The sequence below is a fragment of the Doryrhamphus excisus genome, linkage group LG11 (genome assembly GCF_037039965.1).
Source record: "Doryrhamphus excisus strain RoL-2023G ecotype Guam linkage group LG11, RoL_Dexc_Guam_v1.1, whole genome shotgun sequence".
Lineage (NCBI taxonomy): Eukaryota > Metazoa > Chordata > Actinopteri > Syngnathiformes > Syngnathidae > Doryrhamphus > Doryrhamphus excisus.
Window position 1 is genome coordinate 9,768,780 of NC_136367.1, and position 13,053 is coordinate 9,781,832.

Genomic DNA, 13,053 nt, shown 5'->3' on the forward strand with positions numbered 1-13,053 from the left:
AACACCCTGCTATTTTGCTATTTCTCCCACTTAGAAATCATGGAGGGGTCTGAAATTTTCATCGTAGGTGCATGTCCACTGTGAGAGAGATAAACTAAAAAGAAAAATCCAGAAATCACAATGCATGATTTTTTAACAATTTATTTGTGTGATACAGCTGCAAATAAGTATTTGAACACCTGTGTATCATCTAGAATTCTGACCCTGAAAGACCTGTTAGTCTGCCCATTAGAAGTCCACCTGCACTCCATGTATCATCCTGAATCAGATGCACCTGTTTGAGGTCGTTAGCTGCATAAAGACACCTGTCCACCCCATACAATCAGTAAGACTTTAACTTGTAACATGGCGAAGACCAAAGAGCTGTCCAAAGACACCAGAGACAAAATTGTACACCTCCACAAGGCTGGAAAGGGCTACGGAGCAATTACCAAGCAGCTTGGTGAAAAAAGGTCCACTGTTGGAGCTATCATTAGAAAATGGAAGAAGCTAAACATGACGGTCAATCTCAATCGGAGTGGAGCCCCATGCAAGATATCACCTCGTGGGGTCTCAATGATTCTAAGAAAGGTGAGGAATCAGCCCAGAACTACACGACAGGACTTGGTCAATGACCTGAAAAGAGCTGGGACCACCGTTTCCAAGGTTACTGTAGGTAATACACTAAGACGTCATGATGTGAAATCATGCATGGCACGAAAGGTTCCCCTGCTTAAACCAGCACATGTCAAGGCCCGTCTTAAGTTTGCATATGACCATTTGGATGATACAGAGGAGTCATGGGAGAAAGTTTTATGGTCAGATGAGACCAAAATAGAACTTTTTGGTCATAATTCCAATAAGCGTGTTTGGAGGAAGAAGAATGAAGAGTACAATCCGAAGAACACCATCCCTACTGTGAAGCATGGGGGTGGTAGCATCATGCTTTGGGGGTGTTTTTCTGCACATGGGACAGGACGAGTGCACTGCATTAAAGAGAGGATGACTGGGGCCGTGTATTGTGAGATTTTGGGGAACAACCTCCTTCCCTCTGTCAGAGCATTGAAGATGGGTCGTGGCTGGGTCTTCCAACACGACAACGACCCGAAGCACACAGCCAGGAAAACCAAGGAGTGGCTCCGTAAGAAGCATATCAAGGTTCTAGCATGGCCCAGCCAGTCTCCAGACCTGAACCCAATCGAAAATCTTTGGAGGGAGCTCAAACTCCGTGTTTCTCAGCGACAGCCCAGAAACCTGACTGATCTAGAGAAGATCTGTGTGGAGGAGTGGGCCAAGATCCCTCCTGCAGTGTGTGCAAACCTGGTGAAAAACTACAGGAAACGTTTGACCTCTGTAATAGCAAACAAAGGCTACTGTACCAAATATTAACATTCATTTTCTCAGGTGTTCAAATACTTATTTGCAGCTGTATCACACAAATAAATTGTTAAAAAATCATGCATTGTGATTTCTGGATTTTTCTTTTTAGTTTATCTCTCTCACAGTGGACATGCACCTACGATGAAAATTTCAGACCCCTCCATGATTTCTAAGTGGGAGAAATAGCAAAATAGCAGGGTGTTCAAATACTTATTTTCTTCACTGTATACTTATTAAAAAATATATATATATATATATATTTTTTTTTTTTTATTCGGACCTTCACTCCAGGGAACATTGCTCATGCTGAGAATATATTATTTATTATTATTATTGTGAAGGTCCAAATAAAAAAAATATATATATATATATTTTTTTTTTATTAAAAAATAAATATATGTATATATATTTTAATAATAATAAAAAATATTTTTTCTGGACCTTCACTCCAGGGAACATTGCTCATGCTGAGAATATATTATTTATTATTATTATAATAAATACAAAAATATTATTATTATTAGTTATTATATATATATATATATATATTTAAAAGTTTTGAGAATGAGAGTGTTGCCTGTCGCAAAGTTTGCTGCTTCAGTATTTTTAGATCTCTCTATCAGATGATAACGTGTTACTATGTTCCCACGCCACTTTGTTATCACTTTTGCCTTTCGCCTACTGTTAGCATGACACAGGACGAATTGTAACACTCAACTTTTCTTTTCTGGATGCCTCAAAAAATCAGGAAAGGAATTCATAAAAGAAAATTAGTTTGTAAACAATGATGTTTTTGCAGGGGAAGTGTGAACTAAACAACCAATTAAACGGGTGGTTGCTAAGCGATGATACGTGGCATTGCTGAAAGCCTCTGATGCTCCCCAGCCGGCGGCGCAACTTCTTTTCAGATCTGTCTCCGGCACACCTCGCTCATGTGAAGGACGGCTCGGACGTTCGCAATACCATGGCGGCCGTAACTGGCCCATGCACCCTCAACAACGCTGAGGTCGGTACGCCGCAGAGCAGGCATGGGAACAGCGAAGAGGATATTAAATGTGAGAGTGCCTGGAGGAAAAGGGAGGACACTATCTTGGAGAAAACCCATGAATTCTTCCAGGTGTGTGACATTGAGAAAAAGGGATTCATTACCCGATGGGACATGCAGGTAAGAAACATTTTTATGTATTGTTTCTCTAGCGTTGCTTATACTTGAATTATTCTTTATGCCTGTAAAGGGGTCTTTATTTTAATTTTAATCAATTTAATTTTTAATTTTTTTAATTTTTAATTCAGTAAATTTAATTTAATTTAATTTAATTTAAAAAACTTAAACTATATTAGGAAAGCAGGAAGTGAACAAATGTAACAGTCAGTGATTGTTAGTGATCAACTTTTTCTTGAATATTGCATATCTTGTGTTTTCCCATTTATTCCATTGAATAAAGTCAGAACTTCTATAATGTTAATAAGACTAATATGTTTTTTCCCCACTTTAAAAAAACAAAAAAATATAACAAAAGTGTGTAGTGACATGAGATTTTTATGGATTTTTTTAAATGGTAAAAACAAAATGTTAACTTTTCACCATATTTTTGGAAAATAGTGCATATTTTGTCTTTTTTTCCGCTAGGGGTTCTATTATATTTAAACATTTAAATTAAATTATTTTTATTTTTATTTTTATTTTTATTTTTATTTTTATTTTTATTTTTATTTTTATTTTTATTTTTATTTTTATTTTTATTTTTATTTTTATTTAATACATTTATTTATTTTTTTAATTCGGCACATGAATTAAATTAAATTAAATTAAATTAAATTAAATTAAATTAAATTAAATTAAATTAAATTAAATTAAATTAAATTAAATTAAATTAAATTAAATTAAATTAAATTAAATTAAATGTTTGTGGTTTATTACGTTTGCGGGTGTAACAACGCGTCTGAAACTGTAAGCATCATCCTCATTAGAACCGAGTGTGATATCAAAGCTCCACTCTACTTGTCATGGCCCACAAGTGCTTCATCAATGAATAGACAACAGTGAGGACCAACATCTGAGGACCAGGTGAATCTGCACAATAATGCGAGTGGGGGGGCTTGCTCATGTTTGAGGTGTTGGTGTGTGACCAGGTGGCAAGGGGAAACGGAAACTTCTGGCTCCTCATCTTCATGCCTCTATTCTTCGTTTCGCCTGTCTCTGTGGCTGCCTGTGTCTGGGGGTTTCGACATGACCGCTCCCTGGAAGTAAGCCACATCACCACGATGCACAATGATCTAAAAAGTCCACACAGGATAAAGGAATAACAAGGACTTTCTTCGCTCCTCCTCAGTTGGAAGTGTTTTGCTCAGTGAACATTCTTCAGTTCATCTTCATCGCTCTGAAGTTGGATGGTATCATCGAGATGACCTGATGTACGGGTGCGTACAAGGATTGTGTAGAGTCACAGGTGTGTTTGTTCGTGCGCAGGTGGTGTGTGTCCCACTTTGGATCCTCATGTCCTTCCTGTGTCTCGTCGTCCTCTACTACATTATCTGGTTGGTCCTTTTCCTCCGCTCCATCGACATCATCGCTGAGCAGCGGCGGACTCACATCACCATGGCCATCAGCTGGATGACCATCGTGGTTCCGCTCCTCACCTTTGAGGTGACTTTTGAAGGGGTTGGTATAGCAGCTTAACTATTTTTCTGGCGTTGACGTAGCATTCTCTCTCAGATCCTACTGGTGCACAAGCTGGACAAACCCAACAGTTTGAGCTACGTGTGTGTCTTCGTGCCACTGTGGCTCTCGCTGCTCACACTCATGGTCACCACTTTCGGACAGAAGGGGGGAAACCACTGTGAGTACACCCCACACTTCCAAATGACTTAAGACAAATCGTGATATTGTCAAATAATTTTTTTTCTGCTGTCTGTCTCGTAGGGTGGTTTGGCATTTGCAAGGACTTTTGCCACTTTCTGCTGGAGCTCCTCCCCTTCCTGCGAGAATATGGCAATGTCTCTTACGGCCTCCAACGCAGTGATGACCCTGAGGCTGCTGAGGACCCCCCGGTTCCTGAGCCGCCCCCCCAAAATTGCCCCCATGTTCCATAAGAAGACAGGTGTGGTGATCACACAGAGTCCTGGCAAATACTTTGTCGCCCCATCCAAACTGTGCATAGACATGCCCGACTAATGGGGGTACCGGGCTAGGGCACCCTCACTCGGACTCTGTATGAACAAAGAGCGGCTGTTGACTTTGCAGTCACAGGACAGGGTGGAGTCTTTTTTTGAAGGACCTTTGACCTTCAGCGAACATTAGAGCGGACACAGCTGAGGAGGTGAACACGTATGAATGCTGCCTCACTGTCAGATGGGACCATTGGAGAGACAGCCTCACAAGAGGACCTGAAAAGTGGTGGTACCATGTTGTCCTTTTTGCTCTCTGCAATCATTCACGCTGCTTCCATGATGGTTCCACCTTGGAGGCCCCGTGCACTGAAAAAAATTGCACTTACATGTTCAGAGAAATTCTTTTTCTATTCCTGTATGTAAATAAGTGAATTTGTCATGAGGGACCAGAGCAACAGACAAAACGCTATAAAGGAGTCGACATGTTCCTGATTGTTCTTCATTGTTGTACTTTCATCAGGCTTCTTGTTTGACTATTTGGTATCGCACTATGTCACATGACTCCGCCTTGCATCATCACAGTTGCTATCCTACAGTCAGTAAGTTAACATCTTCATGAATCCTTCATCTTGAGCAATCTAGGACAGCACTCCTTTGCTACAGTACAGCTGGTACAGAGTTCGACTCAAAGCTGGACCCAAATTCCTGGAAAAGAAGACACGTTGCAGCTTTACCGGCTGTGAATACAAAGTCAAATGGAAGAAAAAGAAAAACCTGTTGAGCCTGCCACATTGGATGGTGGACAGCAGCTTCTCTTTCTCTGCTTCGCTTTTGCATTTGTCATATGCCTTCAGGAGACTGAGGGGGAAAAAAGATCCTCTAATTAGCAGCTCATCTTTCCATAGTGGTAGTGTAAAACAGGTGTAACGGTACGCCATCACCACAGTTACCGTTGTTTTAAGGTCACAGGTTCATTTTGTGGTACAGTAAAATCATTTTTCATATAAAAATGCCAACTTTCCCCGCATAAAATTCTGCCAAATAAATATATAGGTAGTTGGAAAGGAAAGTGCAAGGATGCAGAGAAATGCAACAGAACAGTGCCAATGATTAATTTATAGTCAATGAAGTTCGTAATTGGACGAAGTGCAGCATTAATAGTTCAAGCTTGTGGTCCAGTTCACTGATAATGTTTTCATATTATCCACTTTGTCCGTTTACATATGTCACTTGGAAGGCTCTGGCCTCTCCATGGCACTAGGTATAATACAGATGTCAGATATAGAAGGTCAGATATTGATCCCATCAAACAAAAAGATGTCTGTCTTTGGTCTGTCTAAACAGATACATTTTACAGCATCCATGGGGATATGATGTGCTCCTTTACACATTTGAAAATACTGTAAGAATGCCACTTTCATATAATTGGCATCTTTATTTTATAATCTAAGATGAATACCTACATTAACCATAGAATTGAATCAGATTATTTTTACACTGCATCAAATCATTCTGTTTTTAACATATATTGTTTTTGTTTCTTGTCTAGACTTGAATCGAATAGTGCATTACGAATACATTACACTCCCAAGGAAAGTACCTTTGTGGAGTACTGTACTGCTCCAGGATAGCAGCCGCTTTGTCTCCAGACAGGCCACTCACTTGCATCAGCTGTCTGGCAAAGGCTTCTCCCACCGTCTGACTCTGAATTAGGATGACACAGACGCGTGCACACACACACACACACATCACTTTCTGTCACACGGCAGCGTGCCAAAAACACCCAGCTCACCTTGTTCTTGATGGCATCGTAGTTGAACTCTGCCAAAGACATGAGTGAGCAGGAGGGGGTGTCGTCGCTGTGGTCCGGGTCACCGTCCAGCTCCCGGGAGCGGCACACCAAGGTGCGGTTCTGGGGGGGGGGCATGGTGGCTTCACACAAGACTCCCAAAGACCATTGAGGTGTCGTCAGAAAACAAGGCGCACGCTGGGGTCACCTGGTATAATTTGGTGAGATGCCGCGTCATGATGCTGAGGTAGGCCGCCGACTCTCTCATGTCCTGCACTCTCTTGACGAAGAAGCCGTCCACCACCTGTGTGTTGATGATGGCCTGCTGCAGTGTCTTTTCAGGAAGGCTCAGGTGTGACGCCGCCTTCCCCTGTTCCTCCACCAGATAGATGGGCCTCCGCAGGCCACACCTCTTCAGGCGAAACTGACAGGGACAATGCTAATCCAAACAGCATTTGGTGGACCCATCAATGGGGTGGAGCTGGTCTTACCTTCTGCTCCCTGAAGCGTCCGTCAATGATGCTGCCACACAGGTCATCCATCCGCTTCCTCTCGACGATAAAATCAAGGACAAGTTCTTTGCTCGCAGCTGTAGAGGGTGACATGGGAATGTTTGCTCTTACATACTAGCGTAGACAAAAACAGAACAGGAACGTAACATAAGTTCTACCTGGCGTGGGGGCAACCTTCTCCTGGGCCACCCACATGAAGTCACCGACATTGAGCTTCCTGACATCAAACTTGACACCATTCCTCTGGAGTTCTTTGACCAACTCATGTTTGCGATGATGGCTGCCGCTGTGAACACACACCAACACATCCTGAACCATGCACACCAGCCAGATGAGCACATCAATGTCCAGGCGACGCCTCACCCCGCCGTCTCAATGAAGTCCACGCAGAGGACAATGTCATAGGATCCGGGTAGGAGTCGTCCTTCGCTCAGCACCTCGCTTCTGGGCTCAGTCAGCCTGAAAGAAGATCATTTATGGCGTGCCTCAAATGGAATACTTGCGTCACAAAACCCAGGGACCATAACACAGATTTCTATACTAATGTGGGCAGCACTGGAGGCAAGGTGGGTGGACTGTCAGGTACACAGCAACAGTGACTGGGAGGAAAGCGGTGTACGAATCACCAACCTTCCGGTTTCTGGTGAAAAACAAAACTACAAAATAATCAAACCCAATGATTAAAAGCAGTAGAATAAAAAACTGTTAGATATTGCACATTTTAGTGCATTGTTCGAGTTCTTTTCTCAATCAACATACATACATGTTGAAGGTTTTCAAAGTTGTTGTCGCATACAACAATGTTATTTCTACAATGTGCTCAGGGTCGGTAAATACGAGCCACACTTTGGACTTCCCTGCTTTTATTGCCTGTACAATCACAGCCTTTAAGGTCTGCGTCGCCGCAGCATGAGTACTTTTTCGGAGTCAGAACTGAAACTAGCATAATGTAACAAAATGTGTAGGTCTATTTGGAGAGCAGAAAGGCTTCAAGGGTCAAAATGTGTGCCTAATAATAAAATGTATACATGTTGGTATGTCTGGAAGTGTCTGGGCTCATTTAGCCGTAGCTCACTGTAGTTTATCCTTCTCTTTGTCGTCATGGCAATCATCATCATCATCATCTCCACTAGCAGTGAGGTCAACAACTGCTGGATCATCTTCCTCCTCATCACCCAGCACATGTGGACCTGCTTTCGAATCTGGTTCTGCTGATTCCATACATTGTGCCAAAGACAGACCTTCCTGTGTTAGAGAGTAGCTGACAAGAGAAGACGTTAATTCAATAATTGATTAACCTTTATCCACGTTTATTAAATGTAGAATCAAAAATATTTTTTTTCAGATTGCACTTCACTACTGAACATGAGTGTCACATTTTAACATGCCTACAAAAAGTACATACAGTACGTCCGGGCACCCTGTGCAACTGTTAAAGATGACATCCCTGGTACGGGGGTGGATCAACATACCGTGCAGGACTGTGGGTCTTCAGCACCAGGTTCCTCTGTACCAGCATGGCCACTGATGACCAGGCCGTGTACTTACTGCCGAGCTCAGGCTATGAAAGTAAACAAGGGGAACACACCTAATATAACCAATAATCCATCAATACAATCAATGTGGAAAAGCAGAGCAGGACTAACCACTGTGAAGGATTTATCACAAAGATGCTGCGCCTGGGCTTGCAGCTCTATCTTGAACATGAAGCCTTTACTGCCTGGTATCTGCAACGACACCAATGTCAATGAAACCTTGCTGATGTCACCTCAGTGCGAGAATGTCTTATTTACCTGCGACTGTCTATAAAGTGTCAGCATGACAGCATAACCCCCGGATCTTTTCTGGGGCATATACTCCCTCTTCTTCTTCTTCCTTCCTCCTTTGTCATCCTTAGCATCTTTCTTCAACACATCCAAATCATAAACAACCAATAGTTTATCAGCGAGCATGTGAATATCATTCACACCAGCAAAACAGATTTAAAATACTAATTCATATGCATCCAACACATTATCTGTATGTGTTACCTTTTTGGTGTGATCTGGCCTCTTGTTGTCTGAGCTGCCAGGAGGCGCTGGTCTTTCATGGGGGGTAGAAATAGGACTATCCTGACCTGAGAAAGAATTTTGTATTTTGTCTCTTTGCATCACCACATCTTTTACAAAATTCCAATCTAAATCAAAATGTACTCACCGAGTTCTTTGTAGTATTGTTGCAGTTTATAGTCCAGGATTTTACATATACCATCTCCAAAGTTTTGCAGTATCTTGGCCTCTCTGGCATCCCGAAGCGGAAGTGCGTATTTATTCAGAGAGCTGATTGCCTACACACAGACGTTGGACTTTTTTCCTCAACAAAAACGTGGACTCTAAACGTGGACTTAAATCACTTTAGCGTTGCTACCTTCTGATAAGTGTACTGGGTCTTCAGGCCTTTCTCCTTGGACTCGTCCCTTAGCTCAGTGAGCCACTGAAGGAACAGGGGGTTCGGGCAGGCGGGTAGGGCGCGTTTTCGACCCAGCTGGGTTGGTTCAGAGGCTGACATCGCACTGGAAAGGACAAAGGATGATAAAGTGATCATTTTGTCAGGTACGCCGCGACTACTTCAAACAAGAGACATGCTAACTTTAGCCAACCTGCTAACTTTAGCCAACCTGCTAACGTTTAGAAAACACAAACGTACTAGAAATGTTTCACCCACAAACAACTTCGATGTTAATTCTGCCGTCGTCGTGACACAAACAAAACAGTTCCTCACTTTGTACTTTCGAATTTCCCGCAGAAATGCCATGCTAGGGTCAACAAACTGCATTTCCGTGTTGTGACGTCATGTAGGAGGTGTGGCTAACATCTACGGAGCCATCAAAGTGCTAAAAAAGTAAATAAGCTAAATGAATGCAATGTAAGCAGATGTTTACGTCATCAATATTAAATAGTAAAAAATAAACTACTAAATTCACATGAAATAAAATATATTTTAATGTTGATTCATTTTCTACACGGGACCTAACTTGGGGCAGGATCACATCCAAAACGATGGTCATAAGCCGTGGGTAGCTATATTTCTCTCAATCTGCCGAGAAGAGGGGTTTCTTCTTAGGCATACAGGTGTGATTGTGAAGCTGTGATCATCTAGCTTGTGTTAAGTCAAATTACCAGACCGTTATTGTGCTGTCATCTCAGTCAGCCTGCACATCCCCTCCAGCTAGTAAGTAGGTGTTTGCTAGATTCCTCCGACAAGACCTGACAGAGGCCAGGAATCCGACCTCGCCCTGCCAAAGCCACTTCTTTGGGGGGAAGCTTGAAAGGAGGGTGCAGTCACTACCATGTCACATGATCCCATGCACAACTTTGAATGTAAACATGAGAGAAATCACTGCAGTGTGATGTGAAGGCCCACATGCAGTAAAAGCAAGAAAAGCAGGTTAGCAGTCCCATCACAATCCCACGTACAAGTCAGTAAGGTTTTCCCTTTTTTCACTGGCCGGATTATCCTGTTGTGTCGTCACTATCCGCCCCTTGTGGTGAACCCGGTGTGGATTCCAGTTCTCCCATCATTCCCGGTGCTCCCGAGCTCCCAACTTGCCGGCCTCCCTTCCCCTTCAAAAGGTGCTGTCAGGGTGCAGCGAGTGGAGGTGCAGTAAGAGCTCATCCTGCGTGGCTGCCGTGTGGCCGCACTCCTCGCACACGTACAGCTTGTTGCGGCGTTCCTTATAGGCGTACTTGAGCGTGACGCTGTGGATCTTCTTCATGTGTGACTCCAACGAGCAGCGCTGCGTGAAGGCCTTGTCGCACAGCTCGCACTTGTACGCCCGCATTCTTGCACAAAAATAGAAACATCAGCGCCATCTGCCTAAATGGCGGCGGACCACGAGCGAGTCAGTGCCGCGTACCTGTGTGCGTGCGCACGTGTCTCTTCAGGTCAAAGGTGCCGTTGAATCCTTTGCCGCAGAAGCTGCATAGGTGACGCTTGGTCTCGTGACATTTCATGTGTCTGTTTAACATCCACTGGTACTGGAATGTCTTCTGGCAAATCTGCATAGAGTACGACAAACACATATTGAACACTGCAACGTTCTAGAATCTGCTATTGAAATATCACCACCCTAGTGGCCAAAATCTTGCATTGCAACATTCAGTCCATCAAGAAAGTCAGCTAGCCGTCTGTGTTTAAAAGCTTTGCAGTGATTTTAATGTTCCTTCACCTGACAAACAAACGGCGGCGTCAGCCCGCTTGACGCCCGGATCACAAAGGAGCTGAATTTAATGGGAGTGGGGGCTGTCGTCATGGCAATGGACATCAGCGTGGCATGCGGCACTGTCAGGGATGGCGATGTAGGAAGAGGATCATGAGGCAATTCGCCAGTCGTTACCTGACAAACAGAGACAAAGAAGCTTGGCTTCCTGCACCAACTCTGCGGCTGACCAATTACAGGCTGGATCTCACTTGACGCACTTCCATACTTCTACTTAGTCTTTTGGGTTTCTCCTTTCAAGTACATCAAAATGCACTCAAAACACTCAAAATGCTGAGTGCACAGTAATGGACATTGACCAATAGCCATCTTGACTGCGTAGTGGAAGGGGAGGGACTAGCAAACAAAAAGACAATTCAATTGCCGCCTCTTTTGAAGCAGGCCCACACATTACAAATTAATTATGAATGATTGTACAATGTAAAAGTGTGGGGGGGACACAGTACACTGTACTGATGGAAGTATTCCATGTGAGACACAGCCTCGTCGAACGTTCCTCACTTTCATTTTGGAGCGGACAAACGAAGAGCTTGCTTGTGACCTGATGCTGACCTCTGAACTCTCATCCGCCATCGGTGCCGGGCTCTGTGGCCGGCCCAGCACCGTGCAGGATGGCAGCTCGGCATGCGAGAGGCACTCGGGGGCAGACTGCTTGGTCAGGCAGAGCGGCGCTGCCTCAGCCGGACTTGCTTCATCCTCCATCATCAGGATGGACGAGGGGAAGATGGTTACTGTGGGAGTGGGTGGTGATTTCATCTGCTTTAGTTTATATTTTTACATGTACACCACATGCTCACACATGCACACACACACACACACACACACACAGCATGTTTGGACCAGTTAGACCAGACAGGCCTGCAGCACCAGCTCAGTGCGTCTGAGCGTGTGTACTCCATGCAGGGCAGCACTTGTGTTAAACAGGAAGATGCACACAAACAGGTCATGTGACTGGTGTGTTTAGGTTCTTCAGGTGGTATGAGGTCACTGATTTCCGATGTGGTCCATTCTGCATTCATTGAGGCGGGGGGGGGGGGGTGCGGGGCACGGGTGCTGCTGGACATTTCAACATCCTGATGTCTCTTGGCAACAATGCCAATTGTTCTCTTGCAGGGAGGTGGGGTGGGGTGGGGTGCATGCCCTTACATTAATGCAGTCTGTGTGTGTGGGGGGGAGGGGGCAAGAACGACAAGGCAAACGGAGATGATCGAAGGTCACAAGAAAAGAGAAATAAGACCACGCTAAGTTTGAAATGTTGAAAAAAGTGGAGATGTTTGAAGGCAACAGGAGCTATTTGGCCTCCTCACGCCCCGCTGCCCTTCCCGTTATTTGGCCCCGTTACACTGAAAGATCGGGACCACCTCCCCGCCCCCAGTAGGAATGTTCCGGCAGGTACGTGAACTCACCTGGGATGTAGACGTCTCCTCGTTCGTCGTCCGGGAGTTCGCTCCAGTTCCGCTTTCCCGGCGAAACGTTTTTTTTCACGAGGAAGGCTCGGGGCATGTTGGCCTGGAACTTGGCGCCTGGTGCCTGGTCGTCCTCAATGCTCACCTGAGCTTCTCCCTCCGCCGAAGGGTGCGAGTAGCGGGAGTCCACCTGAGGAAGGATCCGTTAGTCCATGCCTGAGAGGGACGAACGCTCACGAAAACACACACGGACGCTCACATGCACACAGGTGGGTCGAGCAGTGGCACACACTGTAAAGAAAATTCCGTAGTTTTTACGGAAAAAAACTGGCAGCTGTGGTTGCCAGAATAATCCTGTAAAAATTACAATAGATTACAGGGTAAACTGTAAATTTTACAGTTTAAAACTGTTACAATTTACAGAAAGAATACACTTGAATCTTGTCAAACTTGCTAAATTTTTTTGTTAAATCAACGTGGTTATTTTGTTATTTCACGTTTTATTCATGTAATATTTGCAGAAAATTGTTGTTAATTCTACATCAAACACAAATAAACCCTATGGAAAAACACTGAGCAAAAAACATTGTTTAGCTGTAATAAAAACTAAAAATACTG

The 13,053-nt window shown here is 44.0% G+C and overlaps 2 protein-coding genes across 2 annotated transcripts; both read right to left on the reverse strand.

Moving 5' to 3' along the window:
* Positions 1-4,456: 4,456 nt before the first annotated feature.
* On the reverse strand, positions 4,457-9,581 carry LOC144894389 (structure-specific endonuclease subunit MUS81-like). Its single transcript, XM_078794727.1, has 16 exons — positions 9,457-9,581; positions 9,178-9,322; positions 8,968-9,097; positions 8,802-8,887; positions 8,565-8,675; positions 8,418-8,498; positions 8,244-8,332; positions 7,847-8,032; positions 7,135-7,230; positions 6,930-7,057; positions 6,751-6,848; positions 6,468-6,683; positions 6,263-6,382; positions 6,071-6,174; positions 5,245-5,328; positions 4,457-5,175 (listed from the first exon to the last, which is right to left on the reverse strand). Exons 2-16 carry the CDS (start codon positions 9,316-9,318, stop codon positions 5,109-5,111), a joined length of 1,737 nt encoding a protein of 578 aa, XP_078650853.1. The 5' UTR covers positions 9,319-9,322; positions 9,457-9,581; the 3' UTR covers positions 4,457-5,108.
* A 794-nt stretch (positions 9,582-10,375) lies between these two features.
* LOC144901283 (putative transcription factor Ovo-like 1) lies at positions 10,376-12,532 on the reverse strand. Its single transcript, XM_078794725.1, has 5 exons — positions 12,436-12,532; positions 11,531-11,760; positions 10,979-11,146; positions 10,658-10,808; positions 10,376-10,584 (listed from the first exon to the last, which is right to left on the reverse strand). Exons 1-5 carry the CDS (start codon positions 12,530-12,532, stop codon positions 10,376-10,378), a joined length of 855 nt encoding a protein of 284 aa, XP_078650851.1.
* Positions 12,533-13,053: the final 521 nt, after the last annotated feature.